This window comes from Ranitomeya imitator, chromosome 4 (assembly GCF_032444005.1).
Source record: "Ranitomeya imitator isolate aRanImi1 chromosome 4, aRanImi1.pri, whole genome shotgun sequence".
NCBI lineage: Eukaryota > Metazoa > Chordata > Amphibia > Anura > Dendrobatidae > Ranitomeya > Ranitomeya imitator.
Window position 1 is genome coordinate 26,000,521 of NC_091285.1, and position 27,173 is coordinate 26,027,693.

The window sequence follows — 27,173 nt, forward strand, 5'->3', positions numbered from 1 at the left end:
AATCAAGAATATTCCACTTCTTTGCTTTAATAAACTCGTGGGTTGCTTTGGCTTTATGTTTTGGGTCATTGTCCATCTGTAGTATGAAACGACGACCAATCAGTTTGGCTGCATTTGGCTGGATCTGAGCACACAGTATGGCGGCTCTGAAGACCTCAGAATTCATTCGGCTGCTTCTGTCCTGTGTCACATCATCAATAAATACTAGTGACCCAGTGCCACTGGCAGCCATGCATGCCCAAGCCATCACACTGCCTCCGCCGTGTTTTACAGATGATGTGGTATGCTTTGGATCATGAGCTGTACCACGCCTTCACCATACTTTTCTCTTTCCATCATTCTGGTAGAGGTTGATCTTGGCTTCATCTGTCCAAAGAAAGTTCTTCCAGAACTGTGCTGGCTTTTTTAGATGTTTTTTAGCAAAGTCCAGTCTAGCCTTTTTATTCTTGATGCTTATGAGTGGCTGCACCGTGCAGTGAACCCTCTGTATTTACTTTCATGCAGTCTTCTCTTTATGGTAGATTTGGATATTGATACGCCGACCTCCTGGAGAGTGTTGTTCACTTGGTTGGCTGTTGTGAAGGGGTTTCTCTTCACCATGGAGATTATTCTGCGATCATCCACCACTGTTGTCTTCCGTGGGCGCCCAGGTCTTTTTGCATTGATGAGTTTACCAGTGCTTTCTTTCTTTCTCAGGATGTACCAAACTGTAGAGTTTGCCACTCCTAATATTGTAGCAATTTCTCGGATGGGTTTTTTCTGTTTTCGCAGCTTAAGGATGGCTTGTTTCACCTGCATGGAGAGCTCCTTTGACCTCATGTTTACTTCACAGCAAAACCTTCCAAATGCAAGCACCACACCTCAAATCAACTCCAGGCCTTTTATCTGCTTAATTGAGAATGAAATAATGAAGGCATTGCCCACACGTGTCCATGAAATAGCCTTGGAATCAATTGTCCAATTACTTTTGGTCCCTTTAAAAACAGTATGGCACATGTTAAGGAGCTGAAACTCCTAAACCCTTCATCTAATTTTAATGTGGATACCCTCAAATGAAAGCTGAAAGTCTGAACTTCAACTGCATCTGAATTGTTTTGTTTAAATTTCATTGTGGTAATGTCTAGAACCAAAATTAGAAAAATGTTGTCTCTGTCCAAATATATATGGACCTAACTGTATATAAGTTAGCATGAAGGAGGCAGTTTGGCTTCAAAATCAAACTACATGGGCTTTGTAGTCTGTAGTCTGTTACCATGGAAACATATATATTTGTATAGAAGCTGTAAATGCCAAATTATAGGGAAATTATAGGGAATTCCTAAATAAAAATATTCTCAAAGTTGCTTTATTTTTGATGAAAAAAAAATAAAAAAGTTTAGAAGTAAGGCATAATCTTAAAATCAAGGAATTAAAAGTAGAGATGAGCGGATCAATTCGGTGAGGATTGAGTATGAGTTGAAATGTCCTTCGGTTTCATGCAAATTTCTATATTTTGAGATTTGATTCACTGTTTGGAAAAAAAAGTTGCCTTGCACCATTTCCTACACTGCTGAAAATTCAAAGTGGGCTAATGTCTTTTGCGTGGCCACATAGGCCTCCCCATGACATCTAGCAGGTTATCACACCTTGTGCAGTAGTGGTCACTGGTCAGTACCGGGGCCATCACAGATCAGCGGTTCCCAGTAGAGATGAGCAAACTTGTTTACAAAACATTCGCCAATTTCAAATTCTACACGAACGTAGCACAGTCGAATTCGAGTTCAGTTTTCCGAGCATTTTTACTCAAAGTCGGCAAAATTTGGACACAGTTCTATAAATCATTGCGTTTCCACTAATGCTTTTGTTTTCACTTTGTCTAGGATAGTGGTCTTTTATGATGAAAGGGTGGGAGACGGGGGAATGCGTTTGATGAGGGGGAGGGGTGTGTGAGGAGACTATGTTTTTTTTCTCAACTTAATGTATGTACATTCCAGCAGCCAATCAGGGCACAGAAACCATCAACAACATCATGACACAAGGTCTTATTTATGTGATTGGCTGCCGAAGTCACAAGTCCCTGGCCATAAAAAGTGGACATCTTGTTTTGCTGTCAGCATTTTCTCAGTGTCGCAGTGCAGAGAAGCTGCTCCTGCTAGTACTGCTGCTGCTGAAAGTGAACTTGTCAGTTAGATAGGATCCTGTCCTGTATGAAATCGATCTTCCAGCATCTAACTAGATTGTGCTGAAAGTGTGTTGCAGTCTCAAGAGGCCCTATTTGGTAATCAAATTCGTTTGGGGAAATACTGTGTTACAGTGAGGAATCAGAAGGCCAGATTTCCTCTTACAAATCGGTAAGCTTAATATATAAGTTCAGCCAGGAGGCCATATTTACTAATCAAAATCGTTTGTGATAAAGCTGTGCTGCTATTAGGAATCAGGAGGCCCCATTTGCTCATCAACATCGTTAGGGCTTATAGTGTTGTGCAGTCTGCAGTTCACATTTCCAACTCAAAATTGTTTGGGCTAATACTGTGTTGCAGTCAAGACTCAGGAGGCCCCATTTGCTAATCAAAATTGTTAGTCCTAATATTGGGGTTCAGCCAGGAGGCCCCGTTTGCTAATCCAAATTATTAGGGCTAATAGTGTTGTGCAGGCCAGAGTCTCCATTCCCTACTCAAAATCATTTGGGCTAATACTATTTTGCAGTCAGGACTCAGGAGGCACCATTTGCTAATCCAAATCATCAAGGCAAGTACAGTAGTGTTGTGCAGGCCAGAGTCTACATTTCCTACCCAGAATTGTTTGGGCTAATACTGTGCTGTAGTCAGGACCCAGGAGGCACCATTTTCTAATCAAAATCGTTAGGTCTAATATTGGTGTTCAACCATGAGGCCCCATTTGCTAATCAAAATCTTAGGGCTAATAGTGTTGTGCAGGTCAGAATCCAGATTTCCTATTCAAAAGCATTTCGGCTAATACTGTGTTGCAGTCAAGAATCAGGAGGCCCCATTTGCTAATCAAAATTGTTAGGGCTAATATTGGTTTGCAGCCAGGAGGCTCCATTTGCTAATCCAAGTCGTTATGAATAATAGTGTTGTGCAGTCTGTAGTTCACATTTCCTACCCACAATCTTTTGATCTAACACTGTGTTGCTGTTAGGACTCCGGAGGTCATATTTACTAATCAAAATGGTTTGGGCAAATATTGGGATGCCGGCACCAGGCCCCATTTCCTAATCCAAATCGTTTGGGCTAACAATGTGTTTCAGTCAGGACTCAGGAGATCACGTTTACTAATCAAAATTGTTTGGGCTAATATTAGATTGCAGGCAGGAATCCACATTTCCTAATTAATATCGTTTGGGCTAATACTCTGGTGCAGGCACCAGGCCTCATTTCATAATATAAATCCTTTGTGCTAATAATGTGTTGCAGGCACCAGGTCTCATTTCATAATCCAAATAGTTTGCGATAATAGTGCACTAGTCCACATTTCAGCATCTAAACCCTTTGTCCTAATTGTGTGGTGCAGGAACCAGTCCACATTTCAACATATTAATATTTTGTGGTATATCAGTGGTCTAGCCACACTACATCAGACAATAAATACTGATTATTAATTTAGTGACAGGTGACTGACAGGTCTGGGCCTAGGGTCGTGAAATAGCTGGTTAAAAGAGGGGAAGGGTACATCCAACATGAGTGGGAAAAAGCAAGGTTGTGGTGGGAGGGGGGCTAGGCTTGAAGTTTGGGGTGTACGTGGGGTAGGTGGTAACATTACTGAAAGCTCTAATGAACAAACACCATTTCATCTTATCCAAAGACAACTGACAACTTGTACTGGACGGGCTACTCAACTCTTTGGCAGCTGCATAGCAGTATGCCTTGTAGATGACGGCCAGAAAGAGCATGTGCTCCAGTGGATGGCAAGTGCTTCTTCAAGTGGCCTTTCCTCCTCTTAATCCACCTTAACATCACACACAGAACAGTTCTCAGAGGTGGCATCAGAAATACCCTTGTTTCTCCTAGCATCACAACTCTCCAACTGCACAAGTCACCGAGAGTACAAATCGTATTATTGCGCAGCAGCATGGATGCGTCGTTCACAACATGTCAGACTTGTACTCTGTTCTGCCGGTGCACATGCTTGTCTAAAAAATGTTTGAAACAACTCACAAAAATTTCTTATGCCACTTACACTGCTACTAATGTTCTTGCATTAATGACTCGACGTTCCCAGGGTTGGAAGTTTATAACTGCGAAGCACGCTATGTGCCTGACTGCTGTCTTGGAGAAAACCACCCTTAAGATTGTGTAAAAGCGTGTTTTGATGCTCCAGCATGCGTGCGTCCTTTTACAGGGGAAAAAGCATCGGGTATTCTTGTACCATGGATCTAACAGAGTGGCAACCTAGTAGTCAGCACTATTTATAATCCTAACAATACTGTCATCATGTTGCAGCAAGAAGGTGCTCATGTGTGGGGCGCTTTCATGAGGTTTCAAGTTCATGGTGTCTTGGTGGCTGGGTAACATTCACATTGCTTCCTATGTCCCTTCCCGCCAACCATGGACAACAGAGAGGGATCATTATGCTCTTCACCTCCTGACTGTTGTGTGCCCATCACCTCTTCCTCCTTGTTCTCCTCCATTTGTTCCTCGGCTCCTACACCTTCACTAACATTTTGTCTGGTACCATGAGCCCCCCTTGATCGCTATAATACAGCCTCCCATGTCACCCACTTGTGTCTGAAAATTGAGATATTGTTATCCTTTCCGCCTCCTCCTCTGCTTCCTCCTCTTCCTCTGGGACCACCAGCTCCTCTTGCAGACTAATCAAAGTGTGTTCCAGCATGTAGATCACCAGAATAATGATGCTGATGGTGGCATTGTCACCACTATCTCACCAGCCATTTTGAAACTGTGCAGAAGGGTGCAGAGGTCCTTCATCTGTTCTCACTCTGCAAGCGTGATTTCCACCATGTCCATACTACATTGGCCAAGACTATGCAAAAGGACATATTGCACCAGAGTTCGTCACTGCTACCACAGTAGCTACAACATGTGGTGAGTGGAATTCCACCTTGTTGGCACATCGCATATCAAACGGTTAATCGGTAGGCTGAAAGACCTCTGTAGCGATGCAAGTCGATGACCTGTGGGGTGCAAACAGCGGAAGTGAGCACACAGTGACCCTGCTTTCTGCAGTAGTGCATCCAGGCCAGGATAGTGGTGAAGAAATTGCTGTACCACTAGGTTTTCGGACATGAGCCATGCAAGGCACGTGTGTGAAGTTGTCCCAGTGTAGGGTAAGCAACAGGTTATTGCACATGCTCTTCCCTGCATCCAGGTTTTGTGGAGACAGTCATTGCTCAAACTGAGCCTGGAGAGCTGTCCACAACTCTTCAGCTGTGTAACTGCGATCTCCAAGGCATATTCTTTTAATCACTGCGTTAAACATTGCTGTGGCTGCACAGTACAGAGCTGGATGGATTCTCTCTGCACTGTCGGAAAGCATCTCTCATTACGGGAAAGTTTGAGGGCACAGGTGGAGGCCCTAGAGGAGGTGGAGGAGGCAGAAGCAGTAGAGGAAGTTTAAGATACAGAGGTTTTTCCCGCAAGCCTTGGGGATTCCAAAACTTGGTGAGTGCTGACTGCTGCTGTGCCATTAACAAATTTCTACTGTGGGTCAATTGATGCCACTTTTCGTGGTGTCGGCCCCTAATGTGATCTGTTTGGAAAGCTTTTTGTCACCCCTTAAGGTGTTGTGTATACGTTTAGTTTGACTTCTAATTGAATCTAATGCTGTTTGGTACGGTCGTCAAACAGTTCAGCTAACATCTTCGCCGAACCGAACCTTGAAAGGTTCACTCATCTCTAGTTCCCAGTAGAGCACAGTTTGTACAGCAGGGGACTCTCTACTGTAGAGTATAAGCTCTTCTGATTAGCGAGGTCCTCTCTCCTGTATAGTGTAAGCTCTTATGGTCAGTGGGGTCCTCTCTCTCTCTTGTAGAGTGTAAGCTCTTATCATAACGGGGTCCTCTCTCCCGCCTGTAGAAAGTAAGCTCTTATGATTAGCAGAGTCCTCTCTCTCCCCTGTAAAGTGTAAGCTTTTCAGCGGGGTTCTCTCTGCTATAGAGTGTAGGCTGTTATGGTTAGTGGGGTACATGTCTCTCTCTCATGTGGAAAGTAAGCTGTTATGGTTAGTGAGGTCCTCTCTCTCTCTCCTGTAGAGTGTAAGCTCTTATGGTCAGTGGGGTCCTCTCTATTTCCTGTAAAGTGTAGGCTCTTATGGTCAGCGGGGTCCTCTCTGTCTCCTGTAGAGTGTAAGCTCTTATGGTCAGTGGGGTCCTCTCTCTTCTCTAGAGTGTAAGCTCTTATGGTCAGCAGGGTCCTCTCTCTCTTCTGTAGAGTGTAAGCTGTTATGGTCAGCAGGGTCCTCTCTATCTCCTGTAGAGTGTAAGCTCTTATGGTCAGTAGGGTCCTCTCTCTCCTGTAGAGTGCAAGCTCTTATGGTCAGTGGGGTCCTCTCTCTTGTAGAGTGTAAGCTCTTATGGTCAGTGGGGTCCTCTCTCTCCAGTAGAGTGTAAGCTCTTATGGTCAGTGGGGTCCTCTCTCTCCTGTAGAGTGTAAGCTCTTATGGTAAGCGGGGTCCTCTCTCTCCTGTAGAGTGTAAGCTCTTATGGTCAGTAGGGTCCTCTCTCTCCTTTAGAGTGCAAGCTCATATGGTCAGCAGGGTCCCTTCTTTCTCCTGTGGAGTGTAAGCTCTTATGGTCAGCGGGGTCCTCTCTCTCCTGTAGAGTGTAAGCTCTTATGGTCAGTGGAGTCCTCTCTGCCTGTAGAGTGTAAGCTCTTATGGTCAGTGGGGTCCTCTCTCTCCTGTAGAGTGTAAGCTCTTATGGTCAGTGGGGTCCACTCTCTCCTGTAGAGTGTAAGCTCTTATGGTCAGTGGGGTCCTCTCTCTCCTGTAGAGTGTAAGCTCTTATGGTCAGTGGGGTCCTCTCTCTCCTGTAGAGTGTAATCTCTTATGGTCAGTGGAGTCCTCTCTGCCTGTAGAGTGTAAGCTCTTATGGTCAGCGGGGTCCCTTCTTTCTCCTGTAGAGTGTAAGCTCTTATGGTCAGTGGAGTCCTCTCTGCCTGTAGAGTGTAAGCTCTTATGGTCAGTGAGGTCCTCTCTCTCTCTTGTAGAATGTAAGTGGAGCGCCCCCAGACACAGGGCCGCAGGTTACTTGGTCCTGGTCCTCTCTATCTCAGTTCTGGGGTTGCCACGGTGGCTGGACCCGGTCCGTGACCCTGCTAAGGGGCGTCCAATAAAAGGGGTGATGGTAGTTGTCAAGGGTTCGTGACGCCACCTGTGGTATTCAGTCAGGGGGACCGACGCTACTTAGGTGTCCGCTGGGGTGATGGAATGGCAGCTAGATGGTATACCTTCCCACAGGTGAAGTTTATCCCCAGGGCTTCCCAGTAGTGTAGGTGGCGATGTTGTGAGGCGCAGTTAATAACGAGGACACAGGGTTGCAGTCTCTTTACCTTTTACTGAAGACTTCGGGATCCTCAATCCAAAGCACTGTTAACAGGGCTGTCTGAGACCGGCCGGTCCGAAGGCACATCCAAAGTTCCCTTTGCAGGTGGAAATCAGTGCCTACCACTAGCGCCTGTGTGTTGTAGTCCTTCCCTGCTGAGCATTCGGGATAGTCCTCACAACTCTCGTGTTCGTTCTTTCTCTCTCTCTCTCTCCGTCCCCCAAATTTATCTGGATAGGACGCACCCGTTTGACTGGAAGGCTCGGAGCTATTCTGGGACCCTAGAGACGCCCCTCTCCACGCTTGCCCCCTATGTCTTCTTAGGTGATGTATGGTAGACAGCCAACCTATAATCAACTGTCCTGCGGTATTTGAAGTAATGTGTTATGATCTGGTGGCCTAGGAGCAGCATGTGACATACTCTGGAGAAGGTGGTACCTGTACTGACCGCAGACCCTGAACTTAGCACCACAACTAGAAGTAGCCGTGGGATGTACCTAACACTCCCTAGACACCTCGACACAGCCTAAGGACTAACTTCCCCTAAAGATAGAAACGGGAAAACTATCTAGCCTCAGAGAAAATCCCCAAAGGATAGATAGCCCCCCACAAATATTGACTGTGAGAGGAGAGGGAAATGACATACGCAGACTGAAATCAGGATTTAGCAAAGGAGGCCTTTCTAGCTAAAAAGAAAGAATAGGACAGAGAACTATGCGGTCAGTATTAAAACACTAGAAAATATCCACCACAGAAAATACAAAACTCCACTTCTGACTAAAGACATGGAGGGTATATCTGCATCTCCAGAGATACAGCTTGGCTGCAAAAAATCCTAACACAGACAAAGCTGGACAAGACAATACATGAAAATGCACAGAACTATAAGGCCCACAGCATGTGGACAGCAAAAACAAAGCCAGAACTTATCTTTGTTGAAAAGAACAGCAAACAGGAGAGACCAGTCAGGGATGTGAATCCTCCAAAAACAATGGACAACTGGCACTGACTAAAGGATCAAGCAAGACTAAATAGCTCAGTCCAAATTGCAATTAGTCCAAGTGGACACACCTGATAAATGCTGCGATCCAAAGACAGCAGCACTACCACTCATAACCACCAGAGGGAGCCCAAGAGCAGAATTCACAACAGTACCCCCCCTTGAGGAGGGGTCACCGAACCCTCACCAGAGCCCTCAGGCCGATCAGGACGAGCCAAATGAAAGGCACGGACCAAATCGTCAGCATGAACATCGGAGGCAACAACCCAAGAATTATCCTCCTGGCCATAACCCTTCCATTTGACAAGATACTGAAGCTTCCGCCTTGAAAAACGAGAATCCAAAATCTTCTCAACCACATACTCCAACTCCCCATCAATCAACACCGGGGCCGGAGGATCAACAGAGGGAACAACGGGCACCACATACTTCCGCAACAAAGATCTATGGAAAACATTATGGATGGAAAAAGAGGCTGGAAGGGCCCAACGAAAAGACACTGGATTGATAATCTCAGAAATCCTATAAGGACCAATAAACCGAGGCTTGAACTTAGGGGAAGAAACCTTCATAGGAACATGACGGGAAGACAACCAGACCAAATCCCCAACCCGAAGCCGGGAACCAACACACCGACGACGGTTAGCAAAACGCTGAGCCTCCTCCTGAGACAACACCAAATTGTCCACCACATGAGCCCAAATTTGCTGCAGCCTGTCAACCACAGAATCCACACCAGGACAATCAGAAGGCTCAACCTGCCCTGAAGAAAAACGAGGATGAAAACCAAAATTACAAAAAAAAGGCGAAACCAAGGTAGCAGAACTAGCCCGATTATTAAGGGCAAACTCGGCCAATGGCAAGAAAGCCACCCAATCATCCTGATCAGCAGACACAAATCATCTCAAATAAGTTTCCAAAGTCTGATTAGTTCGCTTGGTTTGGCCATTTGTCTGAGGATGAAATGCGGAAGAAAAAGACAAATCAATGCCCAGCCTTGCACAAAAGGCCCGCCAAAACCTAGAAACAAACTGGTAACCTCTATCAGACACAATATTCTCCGGAATGCCATGCAAACGAACCACATGCTGAAAAAACAACGGAACCAAATCAGAAGAGAAAGGCAATTTAGGCAAAGGTACCAAATGAACCATCTTAGAAAACCGATCACAAACCACCCAGATAACCGGAAGATCTGAAATAAAATCCATAGAAATATGCGTCCAAGGCCTCTCAGGGACCGGCAAAGGCAGAAGCAACCCACTAGCACGGGAACAACAAGGCTTGGCCCGCGCACAAGTCCCACAGGACTGCACAAAAGAACGCACATCCCGCAACAAAGAAGGCCACCAAAAGGACCTACCAACCAAATCTCTGGTACCAAAAATCCCAGGATGGCCAGCCAACACAGAACAATGAACCTCAGAAATCACTTTACTAGTCCATCTATCAGGAACAAACAGTTTCCCCACTGGACAGCGGTCAGGTTTATCAGCCTGAAATTCCTGAAGAACCCGTCGTAAATCAGGGGAGATGGCAGAAAGAATCACCCCTTCCTTCAGAATTCCGACCGGCTCAAGGACCCCAGGAGAATCAGGCAAAAAACTCCTAGAGAGGGCATCAGCCTTAACATTCTTAGAACCCGGAAGATACGAGACCACAAAATCAAAACGGGAGATAAACAGGGACCATCGAGCCTGTCTAGGGTTCAGTCGTTTGGCAGACTCGAGGTAAATCAGATTTTTATGATCGGTCAGGACCACAATACGGTGCTTGGCCCCCTCAAGCCAATGTTGCCACTCCTCAAATGCCCACTTCATAGTCAACAACTCCCGATTGCCGACATCATAATTGCGTTCCGCATGCAAAAACTTCCGAGAAAAGAAGGCAAACGGTTTCATCAAGGAACCATCAGAATTCCTCTGAGACAAAACGGCCTCTGCCCCAATCTCAGACGCGTCAACCTCAACCTGAAATGGAAGAGAAACATCCGGCTGACGCAACACAGGGGCAGAAGTAAATCGGCGTTTAAGCTCCTGAAAGGCAGAAACAGCCGCGGAGGACCAATTCGTCACATCAGCGCCTTTCTTCGTTAAATCGGTCAGAGGTTTAACCACACTGGAGAAGTTGGCAATGAAACGACGATAAAAATTAGCAAAGCCCAAGAATTTCTGAAGGCTCTTCACAGATGTGGGCTGAATCCAATCATGAATGGCCTGAACCTTAACCGGATCCATTTCTATAGATGAGGGAGAAAAAATGAAGCCCAAAAAAGAAACCTTCTGCACTCCAAAGAGGCACTTTGACCCCTTTACAAATAAAGCATTCTCACGGAGGATCTGAAATACCATCCTGACCTGTTTCACATGAGACTCCCAATCATCGGAAAAAATCAAAATATCATCCAAATATACAATCAGGAATTTATCAAGATAACTCCAGAAGATATCATGCATGAAGGACTGGAACACAGATGGGGCATTAGAGAGTCCGAATGGCATCACAAGGTATTCAAAATGGCCTTCGGGCGTATTAAATGCAGTTTTCCATTCATCACCCTGCTTAATATGAACAAGATTATATGCCCCTCGAAGGTCAATCTTAGTAAACCAACTAGCCCCCTTAATCCTAGCAAACAAATCAGTAAGCAAAGGCAAAGGATATTGAAATTTGACCGTGGTCTTATTCAAGAGGCGATAATCAATACAGGGTCTCAAGGAGCCATCCTTCTTGGCAAGAAAAAAAAAACCTGCTCCCAATGGTGAAGAAGATGGCCGAATATGCCCCTTCTCCAAAGACTCCTTAATATAGCTCCGCATGGCGGCATGTTCTGGCACAGACAGGTTGAAAAGTCGGCCCTTAGGGAATTTGCAACCTGGAATCAAGTCAATAGCACAATCACAGTCCCTATGCGGTGGAAGGGAACTGGATTTGGGCTCATCGAATACATCCTGGAAATCTGACAAAAACTCAGGAATTTCAGAAGAGGGGGAAGAGGAAATTGTCATCAAAGGAACGTGATGATGAACCCCCTGACAACCCCAACTAGTCACAGACATAGATTTCCAATCTAACACCGGATTATGTAGCTGTAACCATGGAAAACCCAGCACAATAGCATCATGCAAATTATGCAACACCAGAAAATGACAATCTTCCTGATGGGCTGGCGCCATGCACATGGTCAGCTGTGTCCAAAACTGAGGTTTATTTTTAGCCAACGGTGTAGCATCAATACCCCTTAAAGGAATAGGGTTCTGCAAAGGCTGCAAAGGGAAACCACAACGTCTGGCAAATTCTAAATCCATTAAATTCAGAGCGGCGCCTGAATCCACAAATGCCATGACAGAAAATGACGACAATGAGCAGATCAAGGTCACAGATAACAGAAATTTAGGTTGTACAGTACTGATGGTAACAGAACTAGCGATTCCCTTAGTACGCTTAGGGCAATCAGAAATAACATGAGCAGAATCGCCGCAGTAAAAACACAACCTATTCTGACGTCTGAATCTTTGTCGTTTGAGTCTGAACAATATAATCGGAAATACCCTGTACTCTAGCAGCAAGTTGGTCCACACGAGAAACCAATTCCTGAACCTCCATGCCAGCGCCTAACTCCTGAGCCACCCAGAGGAAAAGAGGAAAGGAAAGACACAACAGACTACAGAAAAAAAATGGCTCAGCACTTTCCTTCCCTTCTTCTGAGATGCGTTTAACTCATTGTTGGCCAGTTGTACTGTTTTGATCTGGTGGCCCAGGAGCAGCATGTGACGTACTCTGGAGAAGGTGGTACCTGTACTGACCGCAGACCCTGAACTTAGCACCACAACTAGAAGTAGCCGTGGGATGTACCTAACACTCCCTAGACACCTCGACACAGCCTAAGGACTAACTTCCCCTAAAGATAGAAACGGGAAAACTATCTAGCCTCAGAGAAAATCCCCAAAGGATAGACAGCCCCCCACAAATATTGACTGTGAGAGGAGAGGGAAATGACATACGCAGACTGAAATCAGGATTTAGCAAAGGAGGCCTTTCTAGCTAAAAAGAAAGAATAGGACAGAGAACTATGCGGTCAGTATTAAAACACTAGAAAATATCCACCACAGAAAATACAAAACTCCACTTCTGACTAAAGACATGGAGGGTATATCTGCATCTCCAGAGATACAGCTTGGCTGCAAAAAATCCTAACACAGACAAAGCTGGACAAGACAATACATGAAAATGCACAGAATTATAAGGCCCACAGCATGTGGACAGCAAAAACAAAGCCAGAACTTATCTTTGTTGAAAAGAACAGGAAACAGGAGAGACCATTCAGGGATGTGAATCCTCCAAAAACAATGGACAACTGGCACTGACTAAAGGATCAAGCAAGACTAAATAGCCCAGTCCAAATTGCAATTAGTCCAAGTGGACACACCTGATAAATGCTGCGATCCAAAGACAGCAGCACTACCACTTATAACCACCAGAGGGAGCCCAAGAGCAGAATTCACAACAGTAATGCTTGAAGTCATTTATTCCCTCGGTGTTCCAGTCACCGGCTACGCGCCTCAGTAGGATGTTGCCGTTCTCGGGGCACGACTCCTACTGGCTCTCCTTTGTGCTTTAATCTCGCTTCTCACTTTTCCACAATATTCTTCTCTTCATGTCCATCCTTGGGATACCGCCGCAAGGTAGTGCAGGCGCGGTTCCGTCGCTCTCTATCCTTTCTGCTAGGCCCCTGTCAGGAACCCACCCCTGAAGGTCCTCCCTGGAACTCTCCCAGGCTGCGTTCTGTTCTAACTTCCTATCCGACCCCCAGTTTTACCCGTGTGAGGAGTGGCCTAATACATATTGCCTTTTGCTCCCCCTGGTGGCCGGAGTGTGAAGTGTAATGTGTGCTTGTGATACCTGGTCAGATGAACTCCTTTAGTGCAATCAGACATAACATCACTCCCCTAAGCGGCAGAGCGACATTACTGCAACGACCAGGACTCTGGGGTGCTGCATAAGCTCTTATGGTCAGTGGAGTCCTCTCTCTCTCCTGTAGAGTGTAAGCTCTTATGGTCAGTGGGGTCCTCTCTCCTGTAGAGTGTAAGCTCTTATGGTCAGTGGGGTCCTCTCTCTCTCCTGTAGAGTGTAAGCTCCTATGGTCAGCAGGGTCCACCCTCTCCTGTAGAGTGTAAGCTCTTATGGTCAGCGGGGTCCTCTCTCTCTCCTGTAGAGTGTAAGCTCTTATGGTCAGAAGGATCCTCCTTCTCCTGTAGAGTGTAAGCTCTTATGGTCAGTGGGGCCCTCTCTCTCCTGTAGAGTGTAAGCTCTTATGGTCAGAAGGATCCTCCTTCTCCTGTAGAGTGTAAGCTCTTATGGTCAGTGGGGTCCTCTCTCTCTCCTGTAGAGTGTAAGCTCTTATGGTCAGTGCGGTCCTCTCTCTCCTGTAGAGTGTAAGCTCTTATGGTCAATGGGGTCCTCGCTCTCTCCTGTAGAGTGTAAGCACTTATGGTCAGCGGGGTCCCTTCTTTCTCCTGTAGAGTGTAAGCTGTTACTGTCAGCGAGGTCCGCTCTCTCTCTGAAAATGTGAAATCGAATTTCAAAAGATCCATTCATTTCTAATTAAAAGAATGGTCCGCTTACTTGATGTTTTTTTTTTTAAATGCCCTAATCTTTCACAAATCCGTGGAAATACTGAATTCATAATCACCAAATTGGGGTCCCAAGTCTACATGTCTAAAGTACTTTTGATCCCCTGATCTAGTGATTGGTGATCCCTAGCAATCATACAATCATGCTTTTTTTGGGGATAACCCCTTTACCTGCCAAGTTCCTACTGTGTTACTCATGTTTTCTTGAATTCTTCTCGATGACACACTTAATCACTTCTACACCTTCGGGTGTCTTTTGTATGTAAAAACTTGGGCGAGACTAAACATAGTGGAAAGACCTCAGGGTAAGGTGAGGATTTCTGCCGTCTCTGAAGGTTACATTCTGTTCAGACAAGTTGGTTCACCGATGGTCTCTTCCTGCTGCCGAGATGTTACCATAGAGAGAAACACCAAGAAGGAACACAACAATTCTTCTCCTGTTGTGAAAACCACTTTTTTTTTTTTACATGCAAACACTTTTTAGTTAATGATTTGAAATTTCTTTAATCCCTCCATTGACAAATTTTTGACTTCCTTTCCATGGAAACTTCATGTCATGTTGGGTCTTAATCTGCCCGTGTAGGTATAAAGCATGGTCGCCCCAGGCTTTAGATGAAATGTCAGAGCTTTATTGAGTAGAAATCGCCGGCTTACGCTGCTTTGATTTTCTGTATGTTTTACATTACATTTACTTGGAATCATATTTTTTTTCCTTCTTCTGAAACCATTTCACATTAAAATTTCAGAGATTAAGCTGAATGGGATATGTTGCTGTCAGCGCAGACGTTCGACAGCTGATAAAGGCCAGGAACCTCATTTTCCGCCTCTCTCTTATCTTTGTTTACAACATACAAATATTTGTTTTTGATATTTTTTTCTTCTTTTTTTACATTTCTTTCCTTCATCTAGAATTGAATATTACAAAAATCTGCATTCGCCAAAATTTAGATTTTTTTAAAATAATTTATTTCCATGGGGATTCAGCAAAATGGCACCCATTGGCAACCATTTTTCTGTACAATAAAGGGCCATCAAAAGGTTAAAGGAAACCTATAACCAGGTTTGGCCGATATGAGGTAAGGCCACCACCTTCCAGGCGTGATGTACAGCATTCTATAATACCGCATATCTGCCCCCAACCCGACCTGTGGGGCCGTCCGGTCCGAGGGGTATCGCTGGCCTTGGTCCTGTGCCACCCTTCTTCTAGCGATGCTGTCCTCCTTCTTGCGGGTGACGCGTCCCTATCTCATCCACACAGTCTTCCCGGCATCGTGCTCCTCCACAGGCGCACTTCTATGCCCTGACTAGGGCAGAGTAAAGTACTGGAGTGCGCATGCGCCGGGGCCTTTTGACCTTTCCTGACACCTGCGCACTGCAGTACATTACTTTGCCCTCAACAGGGAATGATGCCAGGGAGACTGTTATTATGTTAGACCTGAAAGGTGGTGACCTTACCTCCTATCGGTCAAACCTGGTGACAGCTTTAAAATAAGAAAAAAATACTTATACTTATCTCACTACTCAGCTAATTAGTCCATACACTCCTCAGTGTCTGGTCCTCACCTCATCTTCTGATGTCCTCCACTTGCTCTAAGATCCCCAGGCATCTCACACTGAGTCAGGACTACTGGCCACGAAGAGACCAAGGATGGTTATGCCCATGTGCATGTAAGGTCATTGCGCATGTCATGAACCTTTGTGCGCTTTCGCAGAACCATCTCTGGTGTCATGAAAGCCTGGAATCCCATCTCAGCATGAGAGGCACAAGCATTGAGGATCAGGTGATTAGACGAGGACCAGATGGGTGGCGGTGAGGACCTGAGAGGCCAGAGAGGTGAGTGAGTATGGTCTATAGCAGTGTTCCCCGAATCCAGTCCTCAAGAGCCACCAACAGGTCGTGTTTTTAGGATTTCCTTAGTATGGCCCAGGTGATGGAATTGATGCCTGTCTAGATTATGGAGTTCTCACCTGGGCATTACTAAGGAAATCCTGAAAACATGACCTGCTGGTGGCTCTTGAGGACCGAACTTGAGGAACATTGTGAGTGTGAATTAATTTTTGGATCTAGGATCAGATGTCTAAATTAATGTTTAGGCGGTCAGAGATCTGAATTAATTGTTTGGCCTACTGCTCTGATATTATTCTTTCTAGTCTGAATTAATTTTTGAGGTCTGAATTCCTTTTCATTGGGTCTGGGGTCTTTGATCTGAATTAACTTTTGTGTCCTGAAATCTTTGTTCTGAACTCATTTTCTTGGGTCTAAACTGTCAAATGTTTGGTAGGTCTGAGGACTGGGGTTTGAATTGATTTTTAGGTCTCAATTTAGTTTTAAAGTCAGGCCTAAATTAATTTTGGGTTCTGGAGTCTAAATACTATTTTTGAAGTCTGATTTTTTTTCCGATTTTAAAAGAATTATACAATTTAATAAAGGTGTCTGAATGCTGTTAAAGGGGTCATGGCTGTGTGTTGCGCTTATATTAGGGAATTATTGTTTTCGTTTTTGGCTCATATTAATGACATATCACCAAGCCAGAATGACCGGCAAATAAAATGTCAGAAAGAATAACATGACCACCAAAGTATGATGATGTACGGTAGGGTTCCATAGTGGGGTCTCTGAAGTGGCCCGATGACCTGAAAAAATTTGGCACCGCTGGTCTATATTTTTTCATAAAGTTTTATTTATTTTTTGTCAGTTTATTAAAAATTTATACTTAACCTTATTTTTTTTACATGTTGTATTCCAGTTTGTGATAAATCCTCCTGTGAAATCCCTCCAGTGCCACATTGTGAGAATGGAATGGAGTTAGTCCTGACCAACCCGGGAGAATGCAAACCCATCTATGAGTGTGGTAGGTTTAACGCTGGTTTTGTTTTTTATTGTCTTTATGGTTTGTGGTTTCAGAAGCCCTGTCCATATAGATTATTGCATTAAAGGCAATAAAGTGGCTCTCAACTTTGGTCAATACCTACTTGCTAAGTCAAGGTGACCTTCTGCTGAGACTCTCACCGATCAGTCGAGAAACCAATCGGTAAGCGTTTCATTTCTCTGCAGTGCCTCCAGAGGGGAAATTGGGTATTACACAGAGTCTATTCAAATCATTGAGTTGCCTGTTTAGTACAGAACAGGATGAAGGACACTTATTGTATTCATTTGAATAAAAAAGGAGGGTAAAGTGATAAAGGTGGACCTCCTGAACCTCTGCTGACCACATCGAAACAGTTATAGGCCGCATATATAAGTGGTGTGGCAGGGGGCCCTCCTTCCCCCCATGTACGTCCCTCTAAATGGAATAATATAGCCGCTACTGTTCCCATTACAGAATTCCTCCCTAAATTTTTGGTGTATGGGGGCGCATTATCCCATCTATGTTTGTAGGGTCGGCGCCTGTTGTGTAATGTGAAGATCTGATCGGCCATAAATTAAAAAAAATTACATGAAATCCACATTCGGCTGCTGATTCTTTCAACACTTGACCTTTGGTTTCAATCTGACTCTTTTTTTTTTTTATATTCTGCTACGAAACTCTTGATCCCTCCGTATTATTACCCAAACTCCGATTCCATACCACCAGCTTGGCCAAGGATTTTCTCTACACATTCCAAAGCAGTGAGCTTCCTTCCAGAGGCGATAACGCCGAGAAAAAGGCTTTTCACACGGGAAACTCCAGAGAGAACCATAAGCGGGGCGCAAGCATATGTTCCTGACCGTACAGCAGACTGGCTGTCAAATGTGACAGCTGCATCAGTCACACGTATATATTTACATGGATCCGACGCTTTGACTGCCTAAAAATAGAGGTAGCGGAGCCGAACTTGTCTGATATGGCGGAATTCAGTTTGGGCTATACAGCAGAGCTGACTTTGCTGAGAATAGCAGAGCTGAGATTGCTGAGAATAGCAGAGCTGAGATTGTTAAAAATAGCAGAGCTGAGTTTCCTAAGAATAGCAGAGCTGAGATTGCTGAGAATATTAGAGCTGAGTTTGCTGAGAATAGCAAAGCTGAGTTTGTTAAAAATAGCAGAGCTGAGTTTCCTAAGAATAGCAGAGCTGACTTTGCTGAGAATAGCAGAACTGAGTTTGCTGAAAATAGCAGAGCTAAGTTTGCTGAGAATAGTAGAGCTGAGTTTGCTGAAAATAGCAGAGCTGAGATTGCTGAGAATAGCAGAGCTGAGTTTGCTGAGAATAGCAGAGCTGAGTTTCTTAAGAATAGCAGAGCTGACTTTGCTGAGAATAGTAGAGCTGAGTTTGCTGAGAATAGCAGAGCTGAGTTTGCTGAGAATAGCAGAGCTGACTTTGCTGAGAATAGCAGAGCTGAGTTTACTGAGAATAGCAGAGCTAAGTTTGCTGAGAATAGCAGAGCTAAGTTTGCTGAGAATAGCAGAGCTGAGATTGCTGAGAATAGCAGAGCTGAGTTTGCTGAAAATAGCAGAGCTAAGTTTGCTGAGAATAGCAGAGCTGAGTTTGCTGAAAATAGCAGAGCTGAGATTGCTGAGAATAGCAGAGCTGAGTTTGCTAAGAATAGCAGAGCTGAGTTTGCTAAGAATAGCAGAGCTGAGTTTGCTGAGAATAGCAGAGCTGAGTTTGCTGAGAATAGCAGAGCTGACTTTGCTGAGAATAGCAGAGCTGAGTTTACTGAGAATAGCAGAGCTAAGTTTGCTGAGAATAGCAGAGCTAAGTTTGCTGAGAATAGCAGAGCTGAGATTGCTGAGAATAGCAGAGCTGAGTTTGCTGAGAATAGCAGAGCTGAGTTTGCTGAGAATAGCAGAGCTGAGTTTGCTGAAAATAGCAGAGCTAAGTTTGCTAAGAATAGCAGAGCTGAGTTTGCTGAGAATAGCAGAGCTGAGTTTGCTGAGAATAGCAGAGCTGACTTTGCTGAGAATAGCAGAGCTGAGTTTACTGAGAATAGCAGAGCTAAGTTTGCTGAGAATAGCAGAGCTAAGTTTGCTGAGAATAGCAGAGCTGAGTTTACTGAGAATAGCAGAGCTAAGTTTGCTGAGAATAGCAGAGCTAAGTTTGCTGAGAATAGCAGAGCTGAGATTGCTGAGAATAGCAGAGCTGAGTTTGCTGAGAATAGCAGAGCTGAGTTTGCTGAGAATAGCAGAGCTGAGTTTGCTGAAAATAGCAGAGCTAAGTTTGCTGAGAATAGCAGAGCTGAGATTGCTGAGAATACAGAGCTGAGTTTGCTGAGAATAGCAGAGCTGAGTTTGCTGAAAATAGCAGAGCTGAGATTGCTGAAAATAGCAGACCTAAGTTTGCTGAGAATAGCAGAGCTGAGATTGCTGAGAATACAGAGCTGAGTTTGCTGAGAATAGCAGAACTGAGTTTGCTGAAAATAGCAGAGCTAAGTTTGCTGAGAATAGCAGAGCTGAGTTTGCTGAAAATAGCAGAGCTGAGATTGCTGAGAATAGCAGAGCTGAGTTTGCTAAGAATAGCAGAGCTGAGTTTGCTAAGAATAGCAGAGCTGAGTTTGCTGAGAATAGCAGAGCTGAGTTTACTGAGAATAGTAGAGCTGAGTTTGCTTAGAATAGCAGAGCTGAGTTTGCTGAAAATAGCAGAGCTGAGTTTACTGAGAATAGCAGAGCTGAGTTTACTGAAAATAGCAGAGCTGAGTTTGCTGAGAATAGTAGAGCTGAGATTGGTGAGAATAGCAGAGCTGAGATTGGTGAGAATAGCAGAGCTGAGTTTGCTGAGAATAGCAGAGCTGAGTTTGTCCAACGTTGCAGGTGTAAGCGTCAAATGCAGCAATGCAGAGATTGCCTGATGTAGTAGAGCTGAGTTTGTCATTTTGCATAAATCATAGTGAGATAAGATGATAATGTGGATTTACGTAAAACATACATACAGTGGGGCAAAAAAGTATTTAGTCAGTCAGCAATAGTGCAAGTTCCACCACTTAAAAAGATGAGAGGCGTCTGTAATTTACATCATAGGTAGACCTCAACTATGGGAGACAAACTGAGAAAAAAAAATCCAGAAAATCACATTGTCTGTTTTTTTAACATTTTATTTGCATATTATGGTGGAAAATAAGTATTTGATCAGAAACAAAATTTCATCTCAATACTTTGTAATATATCCTTTGTTGGCAATGACAGAGGTCAAACGTTTTCTGTAAGTCTTCACAAGGTTGCCACACACTGTTGTTGGTATGTTGGCCCATTCCTCCATGCAGATCTCCTCTAGAGCAGTGATGTTTTTGGCTTTTCGCTTGGCAACACGGACTTTCAACTCCCTCCAAAGGTTTTCTATAGGGTTGAGATCTGGAGACTGGCTAGGCCACTCCAGGACCTTGAAATGCTTCTTACGAAGCCACTCCTTCGTTGCCCTGGCGGTGTGCTTTGGATCATTGTCATGTTGAAAGACCCAGCCACGTTTCATATTCAATGCCCTTGCTGATGGAAGGAGGTTTGCACTCAAAATCTCACGATACATGGCCCCATTCATTCTTTCATGTACCCGGATCAGTCGTCCTGGCCCCTTTGCAGAGAAACAGCCCCAAAGCATGATGTTTCAACCACCATGCTTTACAGTAGGTATGGTGTTTGATGGATGCAACTCAGTATTCTTTTTCCTCCAAACACGACAAGTTGTGTTTCTACCAAACAGTTCCAGTTTGGTTTCATCAGACCATAGGACATTCTCCCAAAACTCCTCTGGATCATCCAAATGCTCTCTAGCAAACTTCAGACGGGCCCGGACATGTACTGGCTTAAGCAGTGGGACACGTCTGGCACTGCAGGATCTGAGTCCATGGTGGCGTAGTGTGTTACTTATGGTAGGCCTTGTTACATTGGTCCCAGCTCTCTGCAGTTCATTCACTAGGTCCCCCCGCGTGGTTCTGGGATTTTTGCTCACCGTTCTTGTGATCATTCTGACCCCACGGGGTGGGATTTTGCGTGGAGCCCCAGATCGAGGGAGATTATCAGTGGTCTAGTATGTCTTCCATTTTCTAATTATTGCTCCCACTGTTGATTTCTTCACTCCAAGCTGGTTGGCTATTGCAGATTCAGTCTTCCCAGCCTGGTGCAGGGCTACAATTTTGTTTCTGGTGTCCTTTGACAGCTCTTTGGTCTTCACCATGGTGGAGTTTGGAGTCAGACTGTTTGAGGGTGTGCACAGGTGTCTTTTTATACTGATAACAAGTTTAAACAGGTGCCATTACTACAGGTAATGAGTGGAGGAAAGAGGAGACTCTTAAAGAAGAAGTTACAGGTCTGTGAGAGCCAGAAATCTAGGTTGTTTGTTTCTGACCAAATACTTATTTTCCACCATAATATGCAAAAAAAATGTTAAAAAAAACAGACAATGTGATTTTCTGGATTTTTTTTTCTCAGTTTGTCTCCCATAGTTGAGGTCTACCTATGATGTAAATTACAGACGCCTCTCATCTTTTTAAGTGGTGGAACTTGCACTATTGCTGACTGACTAAATACTTTTTTTCCCCACTGTATATATCAGCAGATCTGAGCTTATCTCACATAGCAGGGCTGAGTTTGTCATGTGCCACAAATCATAGTTTTGCATGGGACTACAGCACATTCTGGGAACCTATTATGTATATCGAAATAACATATAACTCCTCTCCTGGAAGGTAAAATAATGCCAAAAAGGGGCTTAATAAAGATAAACTGGGTAACAATCAGTATGGCTCTTATAATAGTTCCAATGAGATCAATACTCAATTTTCCTAGATCCCTAAAAATGAATTAGATTGATTCCTAATATAGATTCCTGTCTCGTCTTAACCCATCCATATCTTTCTCCATGTAGGAATATCTAAACTTAATCATGACACAAAGAAAAAAAAGCATTATTTATGGAAATTCCGGAGATTCATTTTTTAGCAGTTTTCCACAAGGACAGCAGATGGCGCTGTTTAGTTTCCCGAGCTGATGCGCGGTGAACACCCCCTTCCTTTATGGCGAACGTTGTTTTCTCCCATCATGTCCTGGAAATTCCATTTCTCTAATACGACACCAGTGACATGGAATATATTATATCAGTTTAGATGCAGCAGAACTGGGTTTCCAAATTCAATAATAATGTGGAGCTCTGAAAACCAATTCCCCCCTAACTTTTTCAATCATATTCTAAAGTTATAAAACTAATATACTGCTCAAAAAAAATAAAGGGAACACTTAAACAACAGAATATAACTCCAAGTAAATCAAACTTCTATGAAATCAAACTGTCCACTTAGGAAACAACACTGATTGATGATCAATTTCACATGCTGTTGTGCAAACGGAATAGACAACAGATGGAAATTATTGGCAATTATCAAGACACGCTCAATAAAGGAGTGGTTCTGCAGGTGGGGTCCACAGACCACATCTCAGTACCAGTGCTTTCTGGCTGATGTTTTGGTCCCTTTTGAATGCTGGTTGTGCTTTCACACTCGTGGTATCATGAGACGGACTCTACAACCCACACAAGTGGCTCAGGCAGTGCAGCTCATCCAGGATGGCACATCAATGCAAGCTGTGGCAAGAAGGTTTGCTGTGTCTGTCAGCGTAGTGTCCAGAGGCGCTACCAGGAGACAGGCCAGTACACCAGGAGATGTGGAGGGAGCTGTAGGAGGGCAACAACCCAGTAGCAGGACCGCTATCTCAGCCTTTGTGCAAGCAAGAACAGGAGGAGCAGTGCCAGAGTCCTGCAAAATGACCTCCGGCAGGCCACAAATGTTCATGTGTCTGCACAAACGGTTAGAAACCGACTCCATGAGGATGGTCTGAGTGCCCAACATCCACAGATGGGGGTTGTGCTCACAGCCCAACACCGTGCAGGACGATTGGCATTTGCCACAGAACACCAGGATTGGCAAATTCACCACTGGCACCCTGTGCTCTTCACAGATGAAAGCAGGTTCACACTGAGCACATGTGACAGACGTGACAGAGTCTGGAGACGCCGTGGAGAGCGATCTGCTGCCTGCAACATCCTTCAGCATGACCGGTTTGGCAGTGGGTCAGTAATGGTGTGGGGTGGCATTTCTTTGGAGGTCCGCACAGCCCTCGATGTGCTCGCCAGTGGTAGCCTGACTGCCATTAGGTACCGAGATAAGATCTTCAGACCCTTTGTGAGACCATATGTTGGTGTGGTTGGCCCTGGGTTCCTCTTAATGCAGGACAATGCCAGACCTCATGTGGCTGGAGTGTGTCAGCAGTTCCTGCAAGATGAAGGCATTGAAGCTGTGGACTGGCCCACCCGTTCCCCAGACCTGAATCCGATTGAGCACATCTGGGACATCATGTCTCGCTCCTTACACCAACGTCACATTGCACCACAAACTGTCCAGGAGATGGCGGATGCTTTAGTCCAGGTCTGGGAGGAGATCCCTCAGGAGACCATCCGCCGCCTCATCAGGAGCATGCCCAGGTGTTGTACAGTAGGGAGATCATACAGGCACGTGGAGGCCACACACAATACTGAGCATCTTTTCCTTATCATGAGGCATTTCCACTGAAGTTGGATCAGTCTGTAATTTGATTTTCCACTTTGATTTTGAGCATCATTTCAAATCCAGACCTTCATGGGATATTCATTTTGATTTACATTGATAATTGTTATGTTTTATTGTTCTGAACACATTCCACTATGCAATGAATAAAAAATTGCAACTGGAATATTTCATTCAGAGACATCTAGGATGTGGTATATTAGTGTTCCCTTCATTTTTTTGAGTAGTGTATATTCATATAGACAATATTTCATATGTTTGATATAGTACCTAAGGCTTAAAGGTTTATTCACAAAATATCAAGTTATTTCCTATCTATAGGATAGGCGGATATCTTGCTGATTGCTGAGGGTCCGACCGTTGGGACCTCCGGAGATCTGAGAAAGCCAAGTACAGCACTCTGTGCCATTTCCAATAGTTCCTTAGGCAATGAATGGAGCGGAGGTCCGGCACATGCAACTCCGCTCCGATCAAGACTGTAGAGCCGCATTCTCGTGGTTCTTGAGGACAGTAGCAGCAGTCGGACCCCCAAAGATCAGGAAAGTATAACTTTCTATTTTGGAAAGTGTACATTTTAGGTACATCCCAGCAGTTGTCCATCATGGCTCCTTAAACATGCATGCACATCTCAGCTGAGCATGCATGTGGAGAGGGTAGTCAACTACTGCCAAACACCTATGGCAGCATATTACTTTCCCGGAGAATTAAAGAATTGGGCATGTTGAAATACAATATGCCTGATCTCTCGTTCCCTGAACATCTGCCACTAGAGAAGAGTCACAATACACCCTAAATATTAGGGAATCGTCCAACCCCCCAAAATCTATGGGTTCCTATGGGTTGAATTTAAATATGGTTCTCCAGGGAGGACAACCCCCATGCCAAGGTATTACTCCTCCCACTTTGGATCACCTGATCACTGGAGTGAGGGGCTTCTGAGACCCTTGAGGCTTAGCTGTTACTCCCACAATGGCGGTACCACAGCCGCGTGGGCCTTACAGGATGAACCGTGCTACATGCTGTACATGACGAGTCTCTTGCTGAAGTTCTTTATCGTCCATTGTTTCATATTATTTGTTTTCATATTATCAGCCTGCAGAAGGGAAACCTGTCCACTGCTACGTCGTCCCAGCTGCCCACCTTACAAAAGGCTTTCTAGGAAGACCACCGAGTGCTGTGATACCTACGAATGTACATGCAGCTGTTCCAATTCCACCGACACCTGTCCATCTGGATATTCATCCTCTATTCACATCAACGAGTGCGGCTGCACCAGTGTCACCTGTAACGCAGATAAGGTGAGCGGACGGGCAGATCTCTAGTTAAGCATGCTTAAAGGGAATCTGTCAGCAGTTTTTTGCTATGTAATCTGAGAGCACCATAATGTAGGAGCTGAGACCCTGATTCCAGAGATGTATCACTTACTAGACTATGTGTTGTTCTTTCAATAAAATCAGTGTTTTATCAGCAGGACATTATCACTACAGGACTGGGTGTCTTGTGCCTTTTAGTCAGCTGCTCTGTGTAACCCCGCCCCCGCCACTGATTGGCAGCATTCTGCTTATGTATAGTGTGCACAGAAAGCTGGCGTTCAGTGATGTGGGCGGAGTTATACAGAGCTCAGCATTCTGAGCTCTGCTAGATCTGCAGCAGAGAAAACAGTGATTGTATCAATATCACAGAACGCAACCCAGTAAGTGACACATTGCTGGAATCAGGGTCTCTTTTCTTCCTTTTTGTTGCTCTCAGATTGCATAGCAAAAGCCTGGTGACAGGTTCCCTTTAAAGGGGACCTAAAAGTAAAATCCTTTAATTCAGTGTTATGATCTCAACTGGGTACTGGATTATTGGACAGTTATAGATCACTAAACTATGCTGCTTCCTATTGTAAGGATATAATGCATTATGTAGGATGTGATAATGTAATGCATGATAGAAATAGGTGTTATAATGTTTGCATAGAACTGTGTGAATGGTTAAGTCTGCCCAGCAACAGACTGCAGGGTAAAATAGAGTTGATATTTGAGACTGGCCCACATAAGGGAGATTAGCGTTAGGGCTGGAAGTGCTAAGTGAGCAGAGCTGCCTTAGAGGTGATGCGGAGTGAGAGGAGACTAAGGACAAGGGATAGTGAGATCCTAAAGAAAAGTGACCAATGAGATAGAGTGGCCTTCCGGAGAAGGGTGCTTGGAGAGGACGCCGAGTCACAAACCTTAGAGCTTGTAACGCAGAAGGTAATGGGCCTAAGCCGGACTGAGTACATGAGACTAGTGGGGTGTCCTGAGTGCGAGGGCTCCAGGGCGCCAGTTGCGGCAGAAAAAGGATGTGGAACCGAAGACCAAGTAAGGAGACTTGCTGCTCAGGACTAAAGCTGGGTTGTGGCGAAGTAGGACGAAACGTGTGCTTCACCGGCCCTGGAGTAAACTACAGAGGAAGGATACTGTTTGGAAAATGCTTCATACTAAAAAGGAAACATCTAGAAGTATTTGTACCATCTACCCCTTTCATATAACCCTTACCAAATTCCCATTCAGTAAAGAGTTTATTTTGGAAAAGTGGTCTCCCTCATTGAACTGTGGAACATCTGGTCCTGGCTAGTCCACAACACCGGCTACATGCGAAAAACACACTGCACGGAGCTAAGGTCCTCACAGCACAAGTCTAACACACCCAGATAGGACCAGACACTACCTGTATATCTAATCATTAAATATTTGTATTTTTTTTATATTATAGGTCTGTGTGCATAAAAATAACGTCTACCACTTTGGGAGCTCCTGGGAAGATGGATGCCTAAATTGTCAGTGCAACGACGCTGTAGATCCTATCACAAACCTTCTCAGTGTAATGTGTGAGAAGAAGCCGTGTAAGGAAAACTGCGGTCCTGTAAGTATAAGATAAATGATGGTACATAGGGTCATGTATTGCAATGGAACTGATTCCCGAAAGTGTAAAACTTTCCTATCCATTCACCTACTTATGTTTGCCAGTAAGGAAGGTATAAAACCTTACGAATGTCCTGATATTCCCTGTATTGTCCTGTAAAAAGAACCTCGGGGGGGGGGGAGGGGGGGGAGGTGTTTCTTCATAAATGAATATTTCTGGGAAGTTTTGCATTTTTCTTGACAACCAGTGTCGGACATTAAATTTGCCATGAATTAGATATTCAAAAGTCAGTTTGGTGATACTTAATGCTGGTGAAATGGAGTGTAAGGGACACTGTTTGGTGTAGGCTGTATTGATTTCTACGCCAGAAGTGCACCAAAGCTGAATTTGATTTGTATTACTTATTTTACTGGGTGCAGCAGTTGTGATGGAATCACAGTCTTCTCTGCTGAGTTCAGAATGCTGAGCTGAATGTAACCCCGCCCACAGCACTGATTGGCCGCTTTCTGTCTACACTGTATAATGACAGAAAGCTGCTAATCAGTGGTGAGGCGGGGTTGGACTAGGAGGCATGAGAAACCCAGTCCTCTAGTGATAATCTCCTGCTGATAAAACACTGATTGCATTGAAACAGCAAAACACAGCCCAATAAGTAACACCGTTGAAATCGGGGTCTCAGCCCCTACCTCACGC

General features: G+C 44.6%; 1 protein-coding gene across 1 annotated transcript in view; it reads left to right on the top strand.

Annotated features, from left to right (window-relative positions):
- The window catches only part of VWF (von Willebrand factor), a 179,838-nt gene that overhangs the window by 129,761 nt on the left and 22,904 nt on the right, over positions 1-27,173 (top strand). The window contains exons 41-43 of the mRNA XM_069763408.1: positions 16,879-16,983; positions 24,687-24,892; positions 26,331-26,480. Of these exons, the coding sequence (XP_069619509.1) occupies positions 16,879-16,983; positions 24,687-24,892; positions 26,331-26,480 (461 nt within the window). The remainder of the gene's footprint in view (positions 1-16,878; positions 16,984-24,686; positions 24,893-26,330; positions 26,481-27,173) is intronic.